The 24,893-nt window shown below is 39.3% G+C and overlaps 1 protein-coding gene across 3 annotated transcripts; it reads right to left on the bottom strand.

The window, feature by feature from the left end:
• Nucleotides 1-434: 434 nt before the first annotated feature.
• Nucleotides 435-16,107, bottom strand: LOC137879696 (carbohydrate sulfotransferase 15-like). 3 transcript variants are annotated; one of them, XM_068720618.1, is made up of 9 exons: nt 15,990-16,107; nt 15,289-15,382; nt 6,475-7,064; nt 5,359-5,698; nt 4,167-4,304; nt 3,556-3,712; nt 3,212-3,368; nt 1,907-2,054; nt 435-1,799 (listed from the first exon to the last, which is right to left on the bottom strand). In XM_068720618.1, exons 3-9 carry the CDS (start codon nt 6,907-6,909, stop codon nt 1,609-1,611), a joined length of 1,566 nt encoding a protein of 521 aa, XP_068576719.1. In that variant the 5' UTR covers nt 6,910-7,064; nt 15,289-15,382; nt 15,990-16,107; the 3' UTR covers nt 435-1,608. The 3 variants fall into 3 exon arrangements, with proteins under 3 accessions (XP_068576719.1, XP_068576729.1, XP_068576711.1); XM_068720628.1 differs by having other exon boundaries at nt 15,978-15,990; XM_068720610.1 differs by lacking the exon at nt 15,990-16,107 and having other exon boundaries at nt 15,289-15,525.
• Between the last annotated feature and the right edge of the window lie 8,786 nt (nt 16,108-24,893).

Below are 24,893 nucleotides of genomic sequence, written 5' to 3' on the forward strand. Positions count from 1 at the left end.
ATCCATAAAACAAACACATATGTCATGTTTACATCGGCATTTCTACATTGTTTTTCAAAATTCGAGTTTGAGGTCCGACTGGCGCTCTTTGAATTATGTCATCTTGTTGCACCCTCTTCTTCTGCCTTAGTGGTTTTCTGACTGGATAATTGGTGCCACCTGCTGTAATAATCACATAATGGTAGTGGATGGACAAATATTATTCACAATTCACAAGCTAATTGCTATTTCCGTGGTAGCTTTTTTATTTTCATGATAGCTTTAGAAGCAATGCTTGAATACGCACGACACACGCCATTATCGTATGATAATATCATACAAAATATGATAAAATCATGAAATGTGTAAACAAAATAATTATGGATTGTTTATGGATAAAGGATCAAGTTTGTTTTGCTTTTTCACTTCTAAAAACAGGTTCCTACACACATAACAATGCTGCCAACATCTTTATTTAGCATTTATATTTCATCAAAGGCTAATGGTGTAGGCCTATGTTACAGGTACATTTCTGTGGTTGCCTTTGTAATTATTATTTTTGCATTAAATTGCAATGTGACTTTCGATGTAAATATGATGAAAAACTATTACAAATTCATCTAATTATATATATAGAATTATTTTTGATCACCTGGAGGAATTTTATTGCAGAGTTCCATCTGGTTCCTGGAAGGTGGAGAATGGTCATCAGGTCTGATTGCCTGTTATACCATTAAATCACCCCAGGACTCCATCCTTCTGATTTGGTTACACTGTATATATTTTTTAAAGGTATTCAAAGTTGTTTTTAATGTACCACATATATGATGGAATGCACATTGGCTCTTAATACTGTATATGAAATCCCCATAACTTACAAGAAAATGATTCTGTATGGGGAAGCTTAAACAGCCATGGCTGTATTGACATGTATTCTGTCTCAGCAGTTCTTTGGAGTGGAGTGTTTGGACATTGAGCGACTGCAATATTGTGTTTTAGTGCCCTCTTGTGACTAATCCCAGAACATGAACACGATGACTACATTATTGGGTAAGTGAGGCTGAAGAGGTTTGAACACTTCAACTGCTGGTATTGAAATATCTTGACTTTCAAAATGTTCCTTGACGACCCACTTTGTGCCCAAGTCTGTGTGTGAAGTCATTCCAATATGTGACCCTTTCACATGCGGACTGTTGACTGAGGAAAGGGGATGTTTCTTTATATAAAAGCCTAAATCAAATCCCAGCACCATGACCACATGATATTCAACTCAGCCTTTTGAGCCATAAATTAACCGCAAACTTAATCCAGACATGAGGATTAATACATTTGTGTTGCATTTTGTGGACTTTTAATCAGTAGTGCTTTTCAACACTGTAAAAGCATCAAATTAAAACACAAATTCAGCTTATTTTACTTATTATCATCTTGACTCGATGAGTCACTCACATTCTTTCAAGAGCAAAACCCGTACTTATTCAGACCTTCATATAACCCCATATACAACTATACACGTATATGAATTCTCCCACTGTACATTTATTTTCTATATGGCATTCCTGCTTTAGCTTCTTGCTCTGGTTGTTCACAGTCACAGTCATCCACATTCTCATGCATGCTCATGCCCCTTCAGGTGTTACTCCAGTGGAAGGCCGTGTTGTCCAACACACTGGCCAGTTTATGGTTGAAGGGTCTGTGAAATTCCCTGAGGAGGTCACTGGTGGCTGGAAGCATATGACCCAGGTTCCTGTCTGCTGTCCGCCGGGTGTTGGATTTGGGCCGTTTGTACAGTGCTGCCTCCACCTGCTGCGACAGAGGACCTGCAGGGAAGATGTCAGAGGCCTTAACTATACAGAACTGTAGGCTTGAGGCAAAAACAAACACATAAATATATATAAAAAAGATATTAGTGTTTTTGGATACGCACTTAGTCCGAGAAAATCAAAAACTTTCTTGATTGTCACTTTGAAGTTGGCTGCATAGTCCTCAAGTCGAAGAACTAGAATCTGCTCGCTATGGAAAACTGTCAGCCAGTCCAGCAAGAAGACGACGTACATCCCCAAATTTAGCCTCACCTGTGGAGAAAAAAAAAATCGAATTAAGCCAACATCATAACAATTATTAAAAATGAACGAGTCCTCGAAGTGTCCTGCAGTGAGAGAAAGTCAACAGCAGACGTACAGGTGGTACAAAAAATTATGGAAACACTACATGGAAATCGAGTTGGAAATGAGTCACTCTGTTGCACTGGGTGGCATGTTTCTTTCATTATGATGAACATGGGCATTTATTTTGAGTTGAGGCATACACTGTCCATAGGGTCCACGTTATTCCCAACCAATGCACTAGTTACTGCTTTTGAGTAACTTTTTCTAAAACTACGGTGGCCAGTTGATTTGTGAAATCAACTGCTTAAAATAAATGAATACATAAAAGTATATAATTCTGATATGATGGGCTGTTTAGGTGTGCAGATCAGACCAAAAAATGTTGAGAATGTAAAGAGAGTTTGAAACAAACCAACAGGGTACATAATATACATATTCAGTATAGGGACACCAAATACTTGTATTGTGACCCACACCTGTAGCAATACTTGTATGAATCATTTGGACTTTTAAAGTCTGAGACACTCATAAAGTCAACGTTTAATTCCTGTTTATTGAATGGAAAAATCAAACGTGAGATGCACCAACACATCCTCAAGAGGGCACCACAGTGACACAAGTTACTATGCTTTGATTTACAAGAAGAGAGCCAAAAACAGACTTTGAAAGCCCTCATCATCATTTCATCCAAAACATATGATCCATGTCAACAACAAAATACATAATAGTGTTTTTCTAAATGTTTTTGTTGGATTTGAGATGAATTCTGTTTCTGTTCCAAAAGTTTCACGTTGAGTTGATTGTTGTTTTTACTGAAGTAAATCTCCCTGGATAACAGTGCTGTCACTGACATGTTGTGATTAGGGGTGACAACGGACACAGCTCATAACTCAGCTGACTCCTGAGGGAGCGCTGCCTGATAGAATGTATGTTGAAGCATCTGAAGCGACTCTGGTCAGCAGCGTTGATTTTTCCCTGCAGAAAATTCTATTTACAACCACTCGGAGGAACAGGTGGAAAGTCTCAAAGGAGAAATACGTTGTCTGTCATTAGGTTTGATTAAATATAGTTATAAAAACCGTAGTTATTCTTCTGTAAACTCAGACAGTCAAAAGTGAGCTAACCGGCATGGCGTTGGAGAGGCTGGTGTTGTAGGCGCAGGATCGAAGTGACCTCTCAGCCAGGCAGGACTGAAACAACTGTACAGATTCTACGACTTTCTGATGGAAGTCCTCTGTTGATTTGTTGGCCATCTTAAAGTACAGGTAGTCAGAATAAAGTCTGAGAACAAAAAGAAACAGATTTGTAAGCCAGTTGGAACTACGAAAGGAAATTTTGCTGGACAAAGAATAGGAGTTATGATTCAAAACAAAAATCCTCTGCAGGAAAAAAATAATTAAGGAATCTAAACTGAAAATCACATCTGCATCCACACAAACAGACTTGTGGATGGTTTTCCCCACAGTACCTCTCTACTGGATCTCTAAGCATGATGATGATTTTGGCACTGGGCTGGACTGTGTGGATGAAGTCCTGGGCCAGGAACGGGGGCTCGGTCTCCTCCCCGTCTCTGTGAAGGTAGCTCCAGGCTTGGTTGTCCCACATAGTGGATGCACTGGCTTCACCTGTCAAGACATCGACAGTCTGAGCATCACCTTGGGTAACAACAGTTCATTTAAAATGCAGCGGGTAGTACAGGCACTCATGGCATAATGTAGCAAAGTTGAACTGAACTTTATCGACCAAAATATGCAAGGAGCGTTTGAGGTTCTGTGCACACTTCTAAAACTCCCATTTTGTTCTCTTAGGCCACAGAATATCTAGAATATGTGAGCGCCACTGTAGTGCTTCTGAGGTCAGAGCCACTTGAGGGGAATCCACTGGAAAAGAGCGAGGCCTGCCAATAAAGTAAAGGAAAACAAAAGAGACTTCATGGTCGGGATCCAATTTGGTCCTCAGAAAACACCATATGAAAACTATAAAAGGCAGCACATCATTCCATTTAATGCACAATGGACGGTAACGATACCAAACCATACCCACCCACCCACACACAAAAACACTTCCACATGTGTTCACCTGTTATGAGTGCGCGGTGGTCTCCAGATGAATTTCCACTGATTCCTTCTTGAATGTTGTGGGCAGCCAAGTCAAACAGATCCAGGTAATCTTCCACAGGAAAAGTTTCCTGGAAGCCATCTTTGAAGCGGATATAACCTGCACCCCGAGGAACACCAAAATAACACCCATTATGTACATTTTTATACACTTCTTTGCCATCAAATCTATTTAATGGATTGTATAAGCTTTCAATCAGATTGACTTAAAAGCCTTATTTATTGGAGAAGAATCAGAAGTCTACCAGCACAAACAAAGAATTGAATCCATTTTGCAAGTTCTTACATGCACAAACAATATACATACAGATATTGCATGCAGGAAAATAGTAGAATAGAGACAAACAAGCAGACAACAGACACATAGTATAATAGCTGTGGAATATATATAGATTTTTCAATTTACATATGGTGTCAGCTCACAGTAAGCAGCATTTCATTTTGAAGTGGCTACAGAAGGTCCTCAGTTATAGTCAGTGGTGGTAGGGTAGTTTTCTAGCTTACAGTTCATCTGGGCATTTTCATACTGCTTAATAAGAGTTTATTGATATAAATGATGTGCTCTTTTGATTTTATTAAATTTTAAATTTAAATTGTGTGGTGAAAAAAAATACCATCCTTCCTTAAAGGAGCATCCTAACATGACAAAACTTGGACCAGAGACAAAAAAGAAATATGGAGGCAACAGTAAAATCAGTGGAAGGCTGACATTAAAAGGAGAAAGTTTAAATGACACACTGTGTTTACTGGTTTCACATTTACAAAGCCTGGAAGACAATTTTTATGTTATCAGAAGTAAGTAAATTTGACCTGATTTCAGTGAGCTTTGTAGTCGGTTTGGAGGTAATGGGTTAATTTTCTTAATTCATTGATTCATCATTTGGCCATAAATCATCAGAAAACACAAGGTGACATCAACAAATGTATTGTTTTGGTCCAACCAGTCCAAAACCCAATAATATTAAATTTACTATGAAGTGTCCGGGCAAAGCTTAACTAACTCGCTCTATTTTAAATCTGTGTGTTTTCCGCCATTTATTTATTTATTTTCGATGAATTCAGTCCTCAGTTATAACTATCAATCAATCCACCAGCTAGCCTCCACCATCAGAATCAAAACATTTAGAAACACCATTCATCTCTTGATGACTTACCAAAGCGTTTCCTGGTCCACCAGTGTGGCTCCTTTATCGTGTTGAACTTGACTTCTGGATGCAGCAGCAGCCTGTAGAACAAGTCAGTCGTTCCGCACTTCGGTTGGCCGACGATGTAGAAGAAAGGCAGGCAGCGCAGACGAAACAGTTTGCTGCCTCTGTGGTGTAAGTGTTGGTGTAAGTTGGTCCTCAGGTGGTCACACACAGTCTTGAAGCTCTTTGTGCGCAGGGCGTAGTGGTTCCTCCTGTATGGATCAGTGCTGAGCTCACCTGAGAACTCCTCATACCAGCAAGGGCTCTTGATGCCGGGCAGGAAATGCCGAGGAATTACAGAAAACAACTGCAGAGAGGAACAAGATGGCAGATTCTACACTTTGAATTCATGTTAATTACACTTTACACCAGCAGTTACAGGTTCTCGTTACAGAAAAAAACTTATGTTCATAATTTAGGGTCACATGACATGATGTTGCAGTTTGTAGTTGTATTATGTTGCTTTGAAAACTCAGCTAGATATGTATGTGTCTAACACTGACATATGCCACTTATTGGTATTCAACGTACTGACTCACTTGTGTTGCTATCTCTGTAATTGTGATTTACAGTGTATCTGTCAGAGTTACTGATGCCGCAGCCATAACCACAGGGAACTGATTTAGGGTAACGTGGAGAAGCAGGATGAGAACATACACCAAACACAGGAGAATTAGAGGCCATTAGCACATAACAGCAGTCAGTAAATCCATAGCAACACTTAGTGAGACATGTAACCTGATATTACTTAACATCCTTGCAAACTTTGAGTTGAATCAACACCTCTGTCGGTCTCAACAAACACTGGTCATTATGAGCTTCACCAAATAGGAGTTTACTGTAGGGTTGATTGAAGGTGTTTGTTATTTCTTGCTGTTCAATTTTGTCAACAAAAAATAAAGCAATCATAGTGGGCACTCATTAACATTTACCCATGTGACCTGAATGTTCATTTGTCAGCAGGTTGTTTGAGTGAAATCATTGCATATTTGCAGCCTGGAACTAAAACAAAAACATCCTTTATTTTAGTTGGCCCACTCATGTGCAGCAAAAATGAGTCAGGGCAATTTTCCAAAGACTTACATGGGAGTTGGTTCCAACAACATCCTTTTCATCAGGCACCTTCCTGGGTGTGTATTCCAGTTTGGAGCCGATGATCTTCACCAGCAGTTTCATGTCTATTAAATTATTTTCAGACGAAACTTCAGCTGCTGCTGCGCTGGTCGGGACGACCACAGGTCTGACGGGCTGATAGGGTGGGGGGGTGAGCAAAAGCCCTTTCCTGTCCCATGTCAGGATGTGGGAAGCCATGATGAGGAACATCAGAGTCAAGCCCATCAGAAAGCTAACCACTTTGACTTTTGAGATGCTCCGCAGGTTAGCCAGTGATAACTGCCTGAAGTCAAACAATGTCCGGGTGGGCCTTTTTCCATAGTTCTTGGTCAAGGGCAAGCTGTGGAGGCTGTAAGTGTGGTCTGTTTGGGTGTTGCTCCCATGTTTGCAGTCTGATAGTGACATACTGACATAGAAGCAGCGTAGGCATGTGGAAATTAAAAAAAAGTTCACGCTTTACCTTCAGGAAGTCATGTGTCTTGTCTATTCATCAGTTTTAAATCTGCATGTCATCATTTGTCTTAATTTCTTACATGCTCCCCAGTCTTCAGCAAGGCCTCCTGTGAATGAGAAACACATTTTTTTATATATATATATATATGACTTCACTTTTCTTTACATCAAAAGTGCAGCAGTGTAGTTTCCTTTAAACTATTTCAGTCACCCCCAATAATTCCAAGGAAGTGGTATGAACATGTTTTATATTCTGGTAGTATAGGGAGCTGTATCCCCCTCTGAGACATCAGTATGTGGATTTCTAACTATACTCTATACTTCTACTTCTATAGCAAAAATCACCTTTAAAAATGCTTGAGGTCAGCTGCGGAGTGTGTGTGGTCTGCTGTATGGAGATCCCTTGCTTTATGATGAGGGCTGTTTAGCACATGCAAAGACCAGCTCTACCAAGACACTTCCAAGGTCAGAATAATAGTTACTCTGTAATTCAAAACTAAAAACACACGATTATTCTCTGCGAGCTAAAAGCTCACCGAGAGCTTTATTTTGTTAACCTGGAAATATAATTTTCAAGATCAAGGCTCTTCATAGCGAAAACCACATTGGGTATTGACACAGGTGGACACGCAGTGTGGCAAGTGCATGCATTTTGTTTTTCTTCTCCTGCCACATGAGTAATAAGAAAGTAGGCATTATTATTTCTAGGGTCCAGTGCTAATGAATCCAGACTTTGAAGTGTAAAATGTTTATCTAACACTTCTCTGTACAGCCAACATTATGTGACTCAACATTTTAACACTTACATTATTAAAAAGTGCACAGTCAGAGTTTAATGAATGGCCACTCCACATCAGGCATCATCAGTGGATTGAGTCCAATGAAAGGAAGTGTAGGATCCTGTGTTTTTGTAGCTTGAAGCATACTTAGCACTAAAAGTCGGGATATCTCGGCCGCTGCTGCCTCCACTGTTTTTTTAACCTGTCTTTTGTGAGTTGCTGAAGTTTATGGAAGTGCAACACTATATTGGGGTACATCTCTAAAAAGTTTTCAGAAATCATAACCATGTCCTCGTAGGATACTAAACAAACTGTGCTTGCTTGTGACCTGTGCATGTAAATTTGTTCTCGCCAGCCTATTTTATGTGTTGTTTATTTTTTTGCTTTCAGCCTTCATCTCATCCTTTTTTTATGTTGCAATACTCCTATAAATTGGGAGTTAGTCAAGCAAATTCTGAGTGTGAACTTGCTGAATATGTGCTCAAAGGGCTTTAAAAGTCCAGAAGAAAGCCTTCACACACTTGCAGATTTCATAATGTGACATCTCTGAGCCCTTGCAGACTTATCAGGAATGCATGGCAATATCTGCAGGCCTGTGTGGGATTGGGCAAATAACTTATTTTGAATCCCTCTTCTAGACATGTTATGGACTTTATTTAATGAAAAGTCAGTTGACGGAGGTTGGCTCACTTGCTAAATTCAACTATAGTGTTTCATAAGTTATTAGTGGATGATGCAGCTTCTGATACTACTCCTGATACTTGCCTTACCCATTATGTCTCTTATATTTCCATATTTGGATGTTGTTTTTATGCTTTTTAATGATATGTTAAGCCCTTTATTGCTGTTAAAATGTATGAATGCTACTGGTCTCTTTTTTCATTTTGCTCATACAAATCTTTATTCCTACAAATCCTGGTAATTGTCATCCTCTCTGTTCTCTGTAACTATAAATCAAGTATTCCCACTAAAGATTAATGTCTAGTTAAAGCAAAAATTCAAAGTGTGAGAGAAGAGAGAGATTTGGAAATGCAAGAGAGCATAAAGAGGACAGTGAGAGTCAAGGGTAAAGCACGACGTGGATAAATGAGGCAGGAGAGAAAAACAGAGAAAAACAGTGTGAGAAAGAGCAGGAAAGACAGCCTTTAGACCTCTTTGGCCTAAAAAATCAATCTGTAGCGGGAAAAAGACGGCAGGTGGGATGGACTGAGGTGAAACACCATCATCAAAGTCCTGCTGACTCTAAATAAAAGCCTGCATTCATCATTGCATCAGATGCCTTTGTTGTCCTAAGACCACAAAATGTCAAGATTCATCTGTTATCAAAGACAGAATAAGATATTACTCATGTTGTTGATGCAATGTGTTGTTTTTTTTACCCTCTATATTTGTTAGATTATGTGAAAAGTCTTTTTTCTGAAATGTTCAGATCTGAGCTGAGCTGACGAAGGCCCTAGATGATAATCCAGAAGATCACCAAAGTTATTACAATTTATCCTGAGGAGGACATGAGCATGCGGACCACATTTCATGGTAATCCATGCAACACTTGTTGAGATATTTCACTAAAAACAACAAGTGTCAACCTCATTGTGACACTAGAGAAAAAGGTCAGGGGATTGCCAAAGTCATACAGATTCATCATCCACACAACTTGAATGTCTTTAAAAGAGTTCATGGCAATCCATCATATGGTTGTTTAGATATTTCAGTCTGGACCAAAGTAGTGGACAGTGTGATGGTGTTGCTGGTGAGACCAAAACAACATATCACAACAACTGCTAGCCGCTTGTCCAGATAATTGATAGACTCCCCCACTCTTTTCTTTGTATATTGCCAAACCTGCGAATAGGTTTTTTTCAGCACAACCAACCAAATCTGACTGAAAATTACACCTTATGTTGTTTGTATACAACCTGTTCTCAACATCAATAAAGACAATCTTTGTAGAAATGAATGCAGTCTACGAAGAGGCTGGTGTTTTGTATTCTGCCACAGTGTCTTTTTAGATACAACCACCACGGGTGCCAAAAATAGATGTTTTCAAATTCTACACATAGTGGTTTTAATTATCATGTCTTAAACACACATTCATGTCATTTTTTAAATAACTATTTTTGAAAAACTATAAATGCAAAAAATGTGTCTTTACTTTTGAAATGATAGGTCTGGAGGCTACTAAACCTCACATGAAATACATACATTATTACAAATACGTTTACTGATTTGTAATAATGTGTTCAGCTGTGATAAAAGTCCATCAAATCAGTATCTTGTGTCTGTTTCATGGACAAACCATGAAGGTCATTGTTTTTTGATTAGCCCCAGCTATAAAGGTTACACTGTACATTTTATATCTGCTTGATTTATTAACTGGAATTCTGTTTGGGCTGTTAAAGTGGGTGCAGGAAATGCAATTACACAGGAGTGTCTTGCACCCTCTCATTAATACCTCTCTAACTACCCTTTGACACAAAACGATGCCAATCAGCCTCAACCCAGTCTGTGCGGCAAATATACCCACTGAACAGCAAATGAAAATCAGCATTCCTGCAGAGCTCGTTCAGAGGTAAAATGCTGTATGCTGCATTGCTCAGTCAACATTATGAAATCTAAGCATGAAACAGAGCTTCTACAAATGTGACGAACATGATGAGACAATCCGTTCCAAGAGCCAGCAATCATTACACATACACACATGTATTCTCGCCTCACCTGAAACATGCTTTAATCATGTCTCCATGTTTACATCTGTGTAAACACATTCTGACTTTGTCCAGTACACTCTGTGACTGGGACTTGGCTGAATACCAGCACTGGGAAATGGGAGGCACAAGAGAAACCAATGCCACAAAAGGAAATAAGACAGCCTCCCTGTTGATGGAGGAGTCAAACAAAGACGGATGGGATACCAGATCTGCAAGTTATAGAACTTTCTCTTTGTGGATGAAAAAGAAATGAAGCTAAATGGAAGTTCAGTCAAGAGGACTCTCTTTACACTCTCATTCTTTCATTCTCTCTGTCTTTTCGGCTTCTACTCAGCTCATTATGGGCGTTCACTCTGAAGTTAACCAACCAGAGTTCACCTCCAGTCTCAGTCTCTCCAGTCAGTGACTCTCCCCACAAAACTAAAATTTAGGAGACAGTGTTTCCAGGGGGGAATATTCCCAAACTAACCACAGCATCACTGCCCCCTTTAATATACTACGTCACGATGGCGTCTAATCAACAAAGACTCACTATTCATCTTATCATGCATGTAACAGTTTTTTTCACTCCTTATGAAGTCTCTCCTGATTTAAGTACTTTGAACGACAGAAAACAACAATTACTCCATAAGCGCATGCACAAAGGCGTTTATGTTCAATGCGCTGTTCATTTCATTATTCTCCGTAAAATGCGTACAAACAAAATGTAATGTGAAGAAGCAAAAAGTCTTCATAAAAACCCTAAGAAGTTATTTAAGTATATGCAATATGAAGATACAAAGGTTGAATATCCTGTAAACATTTTGATTTGGCAGGCATTTACTCAAATGTAGATTTTTAGGACCTCCTGTTTCTTAAGCATATAAAAACAAACTTTGTATAATCCTTAGACGTATAAATAGTGGTTTTCTCTGTGAACGATTTGTGACAGTCACATCTGAAAAGCTCAGATAGCGCACGGCAAGTCACAAAAATCAAGATGCACAACCAAGCATCGCACACAAGGCACAGGCGGTGATTTTCTGGCGCACACGCTTCGCACCGGCTTCACTGATGCGATCTTAAACCACGCTTAAGAGAACAAATATCTCACAATCTGGGCTTTATCCGTCTCATGATTGTGAAGAAGTCCTCCCTTTCCTTTTAATTTCCACTAAAATAATGGTTGAGTGGGATGATATTCTATCGCTGAAGAATGACCTTTGCCTTCACAGGAATCTGACTTTTTCATCTGTTAAATAAGCAGGCTGTTGAAGCTACAGTACAGTCTAAGCAAAACAGCACTCAAAATATTAAACGTCTTGTTTAACAGCAGTGTCTGTCTTGATCAGCCAGGTCACCACAGTCCATACTCACATCTGGAGTACAGAGGTGGTCCTCTAAAGCTAAACTGTGTACTTATGCATGCATGTAAGTGTATATATTTGCATGCATGTTTTTATAATAGTAACAGGTTGTTTGCTTTAGCCGAGCTTTAAAACCGATGTAGCATTAATAACAAGCAGAGAGCACTTGTCCTACTGTTTAACGAGTGTGAGGGAGAAGGAACAGGCAGGTCTGAAGGCATGCTCTGAGGCCTCTTAAAGGGTAATTCCGGTTTATTACAAGTGAGTCTACTCAAAAGTTGTTGGAAATGTTCCCTCATTTGCCCGGGATTGTATTTCACCGGTGTTTCTCACAGTGGTTGGCCTCGACTTGGGTGTGTGACGCAACTATGTCAGGGCAGGTGTATTGCTCAGAACCCAAGGAAGCGCAGTATCAAGTGTGACGTTGTTGTAAGACTTACTTCCAACTTTGTGACGTTCAGAAAATGCATGTGTTGTTTTACAGTCACTTCTTTTGTATGTGCATGTGCATGGGAATTTGTATTTTATTTTTTAGCCAGTGGGTGTCATGTGACAGTTTAGGTGAAAATTCCGTCTTTGTTTTCTGTTCCAAGAAAGTTTAGGCTAGCCTTGGGTTTGTTAAAAATCATCTGACTGCTTATGTTTCTTGCTATGTCTGTGTTACTGGATCTTACCTCAAATCAAAGTTGTAATAAACTGGATTGATCCTTAATGTGCAGTGGGCTATACAGATTACATAATTCTATTAAAAAAGACATTTCATGTAACTTGATATTTTGTTCTGATTACAAAGGGATGATGAGGCTAATTAATTATTGTCGAGAACATCTGAGCACAGTGGACTTGCATCTGCAGAACCCAAATGCTCATAACACAAGATCGAAGGAAACTGTTTGGAATATAAATTATTGAAAGATTATTGATTTTTGTTGACAACACAATGATTCCATTCTAAATGGTAACAAGACATACTTTACTTACTCCTTATTGTTGCTGGAATGATAAAAGAAAGTGGCAAAAGTTCAGCTGTGACTGGTTATTAAACAAAGCTTGAAGCTCTCCTCGAACCTGCACATTTCTTCTTGAGTTGTAACCAGGAGGCTTATGAAATAGGCTTGAAGACAGAATCTGTCATGGTTGTTCAGTTGGTTTTTAACTTGTCTGACCACTTTGTGTAAAGCTCGTTTGCTCACACAAAACAGGCACAACATGTAGTAATAGCAGCTTGTTCGCACCTGTTTGATTTTTTTTTTAACTCTTGGGAGCCAAAATCTGTTCACACTCTCAATATGCAGCTAAATGTCATGAGAGGTAAAACTAACAAGTCATTTTCATTTCAAACCTTTTACAATAAGACTGTAATTATTATGCGTCATTAATATAATGATTATACCTTATGAATCACTCATGACTTCAGTTTCACTTTAGCACGGCCGGATCCCACATTATAATGCCTTAAGACATGAGGGAAAATATTGGGCTTGGCTGGTGACTCGCTCAGGGCTACAGCACATACGTAATGCAACAAATTAAATATGATGAATTTATGAACTGTTGACTTTAAACTACTTAAAGGTAAATAATATAGTCATTGTTTAAATAGTTTAGTTAAAACCTTGAGTGTTATAAAATTGTTATCACTTTAGAATAACCTTGGTTTCTATGAGCAATATTATAGAATTTCTTATTATGAATGTTTCTTAATTGCAGATGCATACCATTGCATTTGAATGTACAACTGTACTTTTTAATGTATATGACAATAAACTTGAACTTATTGAGTCATAATGGACTGAGTACTACTACAGTGTAAATTAACACATTATGTACTGTATACATATGACCATGTTCATTAATTGAGTCATTTTGTCACACTTCATGAAGTTCAACTGCAGTGAAGGAGAAAGCTTGTTGGCACAATTGTAGAAGATATCATGTTCGAACAACACATCAGGAAAAAAATTATTAAGAAAAATCCCAGGGAAAAACGGCATCCATCAGGAAAACTACTCAACAGCTGGAGCAGAACAACAAGGGAGTGACAGACGCGGATAAAGGTTTGACTACATTGAATCATCCTTTCTAAAACGGAAATTATGCTTTACTGAAGATTGTTGTCATCTCAAGTAAAAAACTACCAACTCTTGAAATAGAAACCCACAGCTGTTGCCAAAACAATCACGCAAACCTCCACATTCCTAATGTGCTCTGTTACAGATTTCTTTTTCTTCCATATGTGGTGGACCCCCAGAGCCCAGTCCAAAGAATCTGATATGGTTCACCCCTCTCCATCTTCCTCTCCCCTCATACTTTTAGCATTACCTAACTCTTAGAGCTCAGCCCTTGCCAAAAGAAGCATGGCTTTGACATCGCAGCAGCTCCAGCCAGACATTTGCTCTGCAAACTCGGAGGGGCAACCGAAAACCTTCCTGCCCAGTAGACCTGACAGACTGCGGGGCTGGGCGCAGCAGCAGGATTGAGGTTTAGCTTGGGTGTGTGCAGAGTTGTGGAGGGTGGAGAGATGCTGCAAACTGTCACCACATCTATGTCCTCCTTCTCTCACACTCCAACTCGATCTCCCTCCAATTAACAATGAAATACAACTTTAGTGATTTGCGAGCTGCACTGAGCGTCCACAAAGGCCGGTTTGTCCAAAGGTCATCTTCCTCCGTCTGTCAGGACCGTCGCCCTACAGCCCGTTTAATAGACTAGAATGGGGAAAGCATGGGGGGAGATGAACTAAATGCCAAACCAAAATGGTGAGCATGCAAACAACTCACAAATCAACAGACCTCACCCCAGACTTTAAACCAAAAACCCAATCACTTCATGGCTTGTTTACTGGGATGCATGACAGAAACCGTTACCGCATAATAGAAGGAATTATCCAAGGAAAATCTGGCAAATAGTCAGATGTTGGCAGAGAACGCTTCAGTTTGTTAAGTTACAATAAACAAAATAATAAGCACAAGATCAGCGAAAGACATTGGAAGCGTGTGTACAAATGTTTACAGTGGTTTATCTCTGACTCATAACACAGTCCTGTTTTCAGTCTGGGAGACCAAGAGTATTTCCCCCCCTTGAGATGACACTGAGATGTTCTGCAGCTGTTCAGTGAGGGAGAAAATGTAACCAGAAGGATGTTGAGTTTAAAGCACAAAGTCTTAAACACATCGTTTTCGGAAACTTTATAGCTCATTTCTGGACACTTATAAAAGAAAGTGTAACATTGTTTTGGTTATATGTATATTTGTCTGTCCTAATGTCATATACAGGCTGTAGACACAGCTATACTACTCTACAGTCAAATTGTCTGATAACAGATTACCATAACGTTTCTGTTGAGATTCAAGGTGAAAAAAATGCGCAACCATTTTTAGTATTAGGATAATGAACTTTTAAATAACTGAACAAAAAAAGCCATTAGAAAAAAATGTAAATCGTTCTAAATCCCCTTTCTTCATTTTTAAAAAAAAATCTTGTTAAAAAGGTACTCACATTAGAGTTGAGTTTAGTCCACGCGCCTGTTTTGTAGCCGCTCACGAGCCATGATGAACGCCAATCAAGGCGATGAAATCCACCTGACGGGCGTCTGTATGAAACGATAAGTGAAATAAATGCGACTGTATATCCTCAGAATGAACGGTGTTCATGCTGACAAACGCCGGCTGGATTTTGACGCGGAAATGCGCGAGACTTTCCGGAGTTTCCATCTGAGGGAGCTCCCCTGCGCGCAGACTGAAGTGAGGAGAGAGGGGAGGTGCACGTGTGTAGCAGCGAAGGAATCAAGGCAGCAGAACCAATCTTATCTTCATATCAACCTCGAAATGCTTGTATTGATTTGGGTTGGCCTACCGTTATGATAATTGGTAAATCACATAAAAAGCAAATCAATAGATCTGCAGGCTGCGTCTGCCAGCCTCTAGAAGGGATCCTGATTTGGGAAATACTCAAACGCTTGATGGAATAGAATAATAATTAAAAAAGCAACCACCCCTGGATTAAAATTTGTGACATATAATGCAGTTATGTTTTATTTCTCCTTTTGATCCATTGTTTCAAATCATCTTATTTGTCACAACTTCAGCCAGGCTTTAGTTTTTCATTTGTCTGTCTCCTGTTTTGCCACACTAACTCTCATGTCATTTCAGAATCTGCCTCCTGCTCTGCATTACTTGCTGACCCACCTCCATACTCACCTGGTCCTCATCAGCTATCAGCCCCTCAGTGTATATGTACCGGTCCATTTCCCTCAGTTCTTTGCCAGATTGTCTAGTGTGTTTCCCTTGCTATCCAGCAACCTGTCATTCTGATTCTGATCCTGATCGTTTGTGTATTGACCTGCCTTTTTGGACTTTGGACCTTCCCTTTTGCCTGCTCCCACTGGATTTGTTTGCTACGCGGGTTACTACCTGGTTTGACCTCTGTTGGTTATTAAACCCTGTTTCTACACCTGAACTGTTTTCTGTGTCGTGCTATTGGGTTCTTGCCTGCCGTTTTGTGAAACCTGACATTATTAAAACTACTGTATCATATTGTTTTAGACCAAATTCTGATGCACAATGCCCCAGTATCCTCATGAAGCTCCGTGCAGCTGTATACCATAGCATGCACGCCATTTACTGTAAATGGTCCATTTCGTTTGATTTGGCTGCAGCAGTTTTATCTTTATGGACAAACCAGACTCTTTGAATAGTAGCATTGAAGCCTTGAAATAAGGCCCCTTGTTGTTATTTAATGATGTTTAAATGTTCACAACTTGTCCAGTATGAAACAAAAATGAGTATTGAAAGAAAGCTATCCACAACAATTCACTATTTAAAGATAAAGTGGCGTAATGTCTACCTGAGCAGAGATTGAAGTTGTGCTCCCTTTGTGGTTCCACCTGAGGTAAAGACTCTTTGTCAGCACTGTTGCTGCTGTTTGCGCTGTTAGCACCGTTAGCTGCAAGCCACCTGCTCAGCCGTCCCCATTTGAGAGCTGTGTGAAGGCATTTCCTTCAAATGCTCTGAATTTTGAATTCATCACCTTTAAGGACAACCTGTTACAATATTGTGCAATCAGTAATTTTTTGCTTATGTAATGTCTACGGTATATCTCATTATTACCAGAACAGTCATGTGCACATGATTGTCTTAGTAGTCATGATGACTCATTCTGAGTGGGAGTGTGGATGTTTCACAATGGCACATTTGGCCTAATGATAAAACCACAAGCCCTGTGGAAACGAAACTATACTGCTGGTCCACACGAATGTGGGACAAAGAACTTCATCTCTTTGTTCATAAAATACAGACCACATGTTTATCCCATTTATTCTATTAAAACATTTGTGGGCATGTTTTGCTGTTTACCATTTTCCACCTCAAAACTCTTGAGGTTAATATAAGAAAAGTCCTCTTATCAAATATATTTAGAATAACCCGGTAATTACAGTATTCGTAACACATTATTTTGCCTTGTCTATTTTTACCTTTAGTGAATTTGTTATTAGTAAAAGTTGAACATGTGCCAAAAAAAGGTACTGCAGCAAGCTAACTCACCTAAGCACTGTGTTTATGATCACTGCCATGTCCCTCTACTAAAGGCTATTGAGGCTACTGTTGGTGCAGGAATGGATATCATCAACATTGATACAAGGTCGACGAATCTTCTACAATTGATATCTCTTGAGTTTCTTTGATTCTATAAGTCTGATGTTTATCTCTAGTTTTAGATACCTGAAAATGTATTTATATTACTAAACACCATTACATCAGCACTGTGAATTTCAAGTGTAAGATCACATTGTCATTAAATCTAAAACAAGACACCACCAAACAACAAAGCATGTCCAGAAATGTAAAGAGCTTTGCCAGTAACTTTTTATCAGCGTAGATGGATTTGTGAAAAGAACCTATCACAATGACGTTTCTTGCCATTCGTCATGACATCTGTTTCTTGAAGGGAATTAACAGAAGAGGAAAAAAAATAGAGATAAATTAAATGACATGTTGAGGGCTGCTACAATGTTCATCTTTGGGGCTCCAACTAGTTGCAACTTTAAGAGGTGAGATGGTTCATTTCTAACAAGTGAAAGCGTCTGCTGTGGGAAACTGGCACTGCTTCATGAAGATAAAGTCTCATTTGAATAAACTGCCTCCTCTTCAGAGCATATCCATATGCATGAGACTCTGAGCCTAATTGCTGTTAATTCCTACTAAATTGATTGTGATTTATTCGCATCTCACAGAGATGCACAAGCTGTGTGCACTGTGTGAATGAAGTCTAATGGATTGATTTCCCCACAATCACCTGAATCAGTTTTGATCAGTTTGAATATATCAGATGTGGTTTCAAACACACCATTTAAGGATGTTATCACTCTAGGGGTGGGAAATTTGTCGGCCCACCACTATGGTTCAGACTGAGATAGTGCAACACATATTGAATGGATTTCAATAGAGTTCACACATTCATGTCCCGAAAGGATGAATTTAACAACATTGGTGACATCAATTTAGCATTTAGCACCATCATCAGTTTAAATGTGCGGTTGGTGAAATACTTTGGTTTATGACCAAATACCTGCAAAACTAATAACATTCCCATTTCCTCAGGCGTACTTTGCTAACAGTATGAATTAATTATAGCTGCTTATAATTGAAACATTTTGCTCAAAAGCACCGCTCAGCCTAAGTGCAGCCTCACAGACCTGCTAGAATGGCTGTAGTAGTAAGGCTCCCCCCGGCCTTGCGGAGCTTTGTGAGTTTCAGCTCATTGTTTAGATTTCAGGCCAGCAACTTTGTTGCATTGGTTCACTCTCACCACATTAAAAAGCCAAATACTTCTCTCAGCAGATGGTAGAGACCAAAAACAGAGCTAAAAGAGATTGAATGTTGGAATTATATTTGCCAGGTCGACACCATGTTATCAACCTGGCAAATATAATGTTGGATGGATAAATTAGCAGCAAGTACTCTGTATTAAGAGTGAGGACATGTCAATGTTGAGTTCACAACTTGTTCCCGCTGCATGCCCGCAAAGGGGCAAAAGACAAAATCAGTTATTGCAGTGCAAAACTCACCTTTTGCTTTTACTTACTTTCAGTCCCTTTTTCCTTTAACATTTGAAGACATGCACCCTCATACATTATGGAATCTAATTAATTACACCAGTAACACACAACACAGGCCTGCAGGCTTTTTCTGTCATCTCAAAAAAAAAATGAAAGTTGTGTGCAAGCACTCCCTGAGGTAAAACATATTTTTTCATACTGTTATTGGATATCCTTGTAGAAAAGCAAAGCTCATTAAAAAAACGAGAAAATAAATCTCAGCACGCTGCTTCCATCTGTAACTATCCTAATGAGTCAATATATGGACGATCACCTTTGAGTGTTTATAAGGATTTCAACAGCAAACAGAGGCTTAGCTCTCTTAACTGCTGAATGAGAAATTGTGCTTTGCAGAATCTGTAAGTGAAAGGAAGACAGACCGTTGCCTCTATTTTCCAAATCTAACAGCAACAACCTAGTTCATTACACTGCCATCAGTTCAGTGAGTAGCCGAGATAATGTCCTCTAATGAGCGTGTGTGCAAGGGAGGACAAGCTCTCTTCCAGCACTGCGGTCTTTGACTTTGAGACAGACTGTAATTAACAGCGCTCTGTCCTCTTCTGTGTTATTAGCACAGCTGACCTTTGAATGCATCAGATGAGTGAAACAACACATCTGGTAAAGCTGCAGTGTTTGGGGAGAGGAGAGGTGAAAGGAATATTAAACAGAGACTGTCAGAGAGAGTCACTATTGATGCACTGATGGATGGTACTTCGATACCCAGATTTTTCTTGAATATCTATATTCTAAATATTAGGATATATTTCTTCGAGGGAAATGTATTTTGTCTCGCATTACAGTTGCATATTTAAACTATTTGGTTGGATTTTGTAAAAAAGATCCTGGTTTGGCTTAAAATTACTACAAAACTGAAACAAAACAAAAACGCAACAAAAGAACTTGGTTAAGTTTAGTCAACAAAACCTCAACTTGGTTTTGTTTAGGCAGTACTTGGTTCACACTGGACACAAGCAGCAGGCTCCTGGGTGAAAGTCCTGTGTTTTTAATGTTCTACTAAAGGGCCCAATGTTATGAGAGTCGAAAACAGCTTCTATTAAGAGTGACGATCGGAAACACACTCCTGTCAGCTCTGCTTGAGTTCAGGCCTGAGTTCGAGTTGATTTAAGTCTGGAATCCAACCTCATTTTACTCACATTGAAATCATATTACACTCATTTCCCAAACCATGAAGCCTTTTCCTTGGAAAATCTGTTTTCATCCACTGCTTGACTCCTCTGCCAGTAGTCTTGTAATCACATCAGCGTGTCTACGCTGGCCCGTGTGCAAAGATTAGAACACGTAGTTAAAAGATTTGTGAGGGAGGGGAAAAGATGGACCAGGCGAGCTTAATCGATGTTGCCTGCCAGAGATTTATCCAAAACATCGCTGACACGCTGCCATGCCATTTCCAGACAGTCTTTAGCAAAGCCCCAACTGGGAAGTTATCCAAATATTTCCCCATGAGCCAGATCAGGTCCGAACTCTCACTCTAAATCATAATTGTATTTTTCGATGGGCTCTTTTAATTGTTTTGCTACTTTGAATTTTCTGCCTCTCAAAGAGAAATTTTTCGCTATTGCAAGTCAAATTGGTTTATCAAAACCACATTGTTTATCATAGAAGGAACAAATCAATGAAGGAGGGCAAAGCCAAACTGAATGAGAAAAAATATTGACCTTCTCTGAAAATTTGAACACACTGTAATCCCTCACCAAAGACAAAACTCATTCGGTTACGCCAAAAGGAAACTTTAATTGTGAATATGGAAAAGACAACGCTTACTTACTTTTAACACTTGGAGATTTAATTGTTTCCTAATGGCTGGTAACAGCTGGAGAGGACAGCTTAAATGATGGCAGACTGCAGGCAAACAGAAGGGGGCATTTGGATTGTCAAGTATTTGGCAATTCTCTTCCTTCGAAGGCACAGTAACTGTCTGAAATCTGAGTAATTTGTGTTTCAGGTTCAAAGATTTAGTTAGAATTTAACTGAAATGAAACAGCTGGTGTTACAATCATAAAGTAAATATTCTGCATGTAGTAAACAATTATGCAAAGGTTTTCAACAAATCTCATCCTTGGTAAAGGTGCTGTCTAAGTTTTCATGATTTCCACAAACCTAGAGATGACGTCGGACAGTACAACTCACTTCTGAAATCCCAAACAGGCGGGCCCTGAAGCTCTGCGGACTCGCCCCCCTCCTTTAAACCTCAACCTGACTTTCATACTCTACAGCTGATTAAAACACCATTAAAAGTTGGCTCCTTCTGCCAGCTGACTGCAGCTTGGTACTGAAGAAATCAGTTTTATCTCCTCCTGCCTTGGCTGTGGTCCCTGCTGTGCTGAAGGATGCAGTTGAAATACAAAGCATCTGAGAGAGCTGTCAAGCAAGACTCTAACGATTCAAGCAAAAAGCATGACTGTCTGCAAACTCTCCAGCTTTTGATTTCCTTTTATTCAGATGTTCTTGGCCTGCACAGAGGCAGTAATGTAACCAACAGATGAACAGATACAATTGGCCTATATGCTTCAAAAAGTACTTGATCATATTATATTACACCTCATGATTCATAAAGTTGGTGGAGGTGGTACGATGTAATCAAATTTGCAAGAGCCAGAGAATTGGCTTCAGTTTAACAACCTGGGGCCGTCTTCAGGAGTGGACGTTTGTTCACCAATGAAACACTCTGTAAAGATATTACAAATAATGAGCTCCTATGATATTCTGATCTTTAAACTATAACAGTGTCTGTTGTATTGGCTTGCCCATTGTATTCTGCAGCATACAGAATTAAAAAATAAAAGCTTTCTAGAATTTAAAGTTCACAAAACCGGACTATACAGCCCACATATTTTACTAAGAACCCACCATTGTAATGAAACTGTATAAGAGAAAAAAAAGCTCTTTTGAATATGCAGCCAATACCTGGTGCATGTGAAGATGCAAATATCTGAACTATGGTGGTTTATAAATAAACCAACTTAGCCAATCAGTAAGAGCTGATCTGGTGATCTGGATAAATTAATAGAATATAGTGTAGTTTCTTTGTGTTTTAATTTGATTTGATTACATGCTAGCCATACATGCTAGCCATACAGAAGTTCAGTGAGGACCAGCTATAATCAAATACTTTTATACTAACGCTGGATCACATGACCACTTTTATGTGAAAGAGGAAGGTAGTAGTGACAAACAGAGAGTCATCACTGGACTCCCAGTCGTTCACCTCAGCTCTATGGAACATTTTTCATCTCATTGTTTTGTTTTTTAACGGCGGGCAATTTTAATATTTTGGTTCACCGCTCTCATCTGCATCATTTCAAGCTGAAAAAAAAGACCTGTGATGAAACCACTGTACACTACCTGATCAGCACCAAACAGCAGACAAATGCCGCATTTCCTCTCTTCTCAACTGGACTCGCTTTGAACGGCTTCTTTTTGGCTTTACATTAGCAATAGCCTACTTGTGGATAGTACCTGGTACTCTTTTGGGGTTTGAAGGGAGCTGAGCCGATAGTAGGAGGTGAAGTTAAAACACTGCAGATAACTGATTGGTCAGAGAAAATCTGAATACATTTGGCTAGGTGATTGGTGTGTGACAGTAAACACCATTACATTCAAACATTTTAAAAAGAAAATGTACTATAGAATATGATCAACAAACAAATTAGCAGTACGTCTTAACAAGTATGTTATTTAAGTGTCAAGTAGATATTTAAGTGAAGAGTAATTGTATGTAATTGTGCTCAGGAGTCCGAGTCAATGAAGGTCCAGGACTTTGTTTATGAGCCCAACTGTTTTTGTGGCGTAGGGTTTTGGCCCTGATGGACCCAGAGGGAAGGGACTCAAACAGTTAGGAATACGAAAAAGAGAAAAGAACTTGGTACAAAAAGTGAGTCGAGTTGAATCAAACCATGCAGTGGAATTGAGGCTGAAGTTATCGACTAGTGAACACACTGAGGCATTTAGCAGATAAAGAGCCCGATATTTCTCAAGGGAACAAAAGCTATAAAAGAACAGTAAATACTGGACCTGCGTTCATCAGGTGGACACATATATATGACTCAAAACAAACTCACGATGCTTCGAGATGTTTTAGATCAAATTCAGACAAGCAATCAATTAGGCCCAATCAGGACCTTTCCAGGATTAATTCAGCATGAAAGCCTATTTTCATGTAGCTGAGTCAAGGACTAAGATTTAATGTGAGTGAGTAGTACATATCAAGATGAATAAAAATGTTAGATGTGATGATGTTCAATGTGTTAAATTATTAGAATGAATGAGAAATTGTCAGTGTCGACGTATCTTATGTATCCTTATAAAACACTCTCACAATGCTTTACTGTGGAAACCTCTTTTTTTCTCTCTTCCTATAGCTATCCCCGCTGTTCCCATCTGACCCATGAACCTCAGTGGAAACGATGCCGATCCCCGCGGACCACCACGGCTGAAGATAGCACGCGCACACACACACACACACACACACACGCGCGCACACACGCACGCAGACACACACCAGGAAATTCTCTGCTCCATTTTATTTATTCAAGCCTCCTACTCATTTCTCTGCAAAAGATAAGTGCAGCAACAGAGACTGTGGAGTAATTTTGTCCTCATACCACCGCACACACATCTACACACACACAGACATGAAAGCACTGTTAACATCTGACCTTGTCCCAGAGCATTCTCCAACATGAATTTTAAACATGCGCCCTCTTCGCCCAGACCTAAATGACCCCCTTCAGATAACTTGCAAAAATATTCATCACGTTGTCATACAGTTGCCTCAAGCCAAAATACGGGATGGGTTCCTTATGCTGTGTTTCCCAGAGTATTGATCAAAACTGTCAAATTCTCCGGCTGCATGCCAGTTCTTGTTGGAATGAAAAATATCACAGAAGGAAAGCAGGGGACATTCATATGCACCAGTCTACATGGAAGGATGCCAATTTTTTGGTATTTAATGTGTTTTGTGCATGTTTGTAAGCATTTGCAAAAGCTATGTGACAGAGGTAGAAAAGCTAGTATTGGAGCTGCACTAACACCAGCACCTCGGCAACAGGTTGACACTGGTCAGGCTATGACAGCAGTGACAAAATCCCATCTAATTGAAGGATGCTTGTCAAACCTCAAACTGCAAACTGATGTCAGGAGGAAAATTGCCTACAGCCATTCTCAGTCTGCTCTCCACCTGTTTCTTCCCCCAGCAGCACACTCACTGTCTGCAGATATAGACAAGCCTCTTATTCAACAAGTGTATTGTAGATCAAAGTAGTGAACGCACAACACACCCTTGAAAGATGTCAACTAATGAAACTGGCTTGACAGTGGGTTTGAAGGTCTCTTATCCCAGTCCTCTGCTGTAGGACTGCACAGATCATCCTGGTGACCTATAGCTGCTGTTTGCCCTTCTTTTGTCTGTCCTGTTGTTGTCTGTCATGCACACCTGCTACACATCAAAAGGTAAATAAAGTGTAATAGAATCCTACAGCAATTATACCAGTAGTGCACTGAATTCACAGGTTTTCAATGAACTGTGATTGCATGACTCTATTTTTCTAATCTATCTCCTGAAAATTGCTTCCAATCGATTAGAATATGAAGTCATGGTTCAAAAAACACAATGAAATGACATTATTAAAATAAGATTGCTAAAATAAAATAAAAGCAACAAATATGCCATAAAAAGTTTATAAACCATAGCAAATACGTTCATAAAATAGATGAACACATCTTTAAACAAAAGACACTGATGATACAATTTCATAAATTCCAATAAATAGAGGCTCTTCTGTCAATCATGCCTGCATTTAAACAGAGATTATGTAAAAAGAAAGAAAGGAAATGGTGACACTGTGTGGTTATGTTATGAAAGTGAAGGTTGTGGACTGTAGTATGACTAGTGGTGGAAGTATATTATTATATATTATATTATTGAACATATGTTCATAACACTTTCTAATTTGGCACTTTTTATAAAGGGTTTGTAAAATACACCTAA

The sequence above is a fragment of the Cebidichthys violaceus genome, unplaced genomic scaffold (assembly GCF_023349555.1).
Source record: "Cebidichthys violaceus isolate CVI_PGR_0920_01 unplaced genomic scaffold, fCebVio1.0.p SCAF_10, whole genome shotgun sequence".
NCBI lineage: Eukaryota > Metazoa > Chordata > Actinopteri > Perciformes > Stichaeidae > Cebidichthys > Cebidichthys violaceus.

Coding starts and splice junctions, on each gene's coding strand:
- LOC137879696 (XM_068720618.1), bottom strand. CDS start 6,909: ATGTCACTATCAGACTGCAAACATGGGAGCAACACCCAAACAGACCAC. Junction 5,699..6,474: donor TTGTTGGAACCAACTCCCAT/GTAAGTCTTTGG, acceptor TCCTCTCTGCAG/TTGTTTTCTGTAATTCCTCG. Junction 1,800..1,906: donor TTTTGATTTTCTCGGACTAA/GTGCGTATCCAA, acceptor TCTTCCCTGCAG/GTCCTCTGTCGCAGCAGGTG.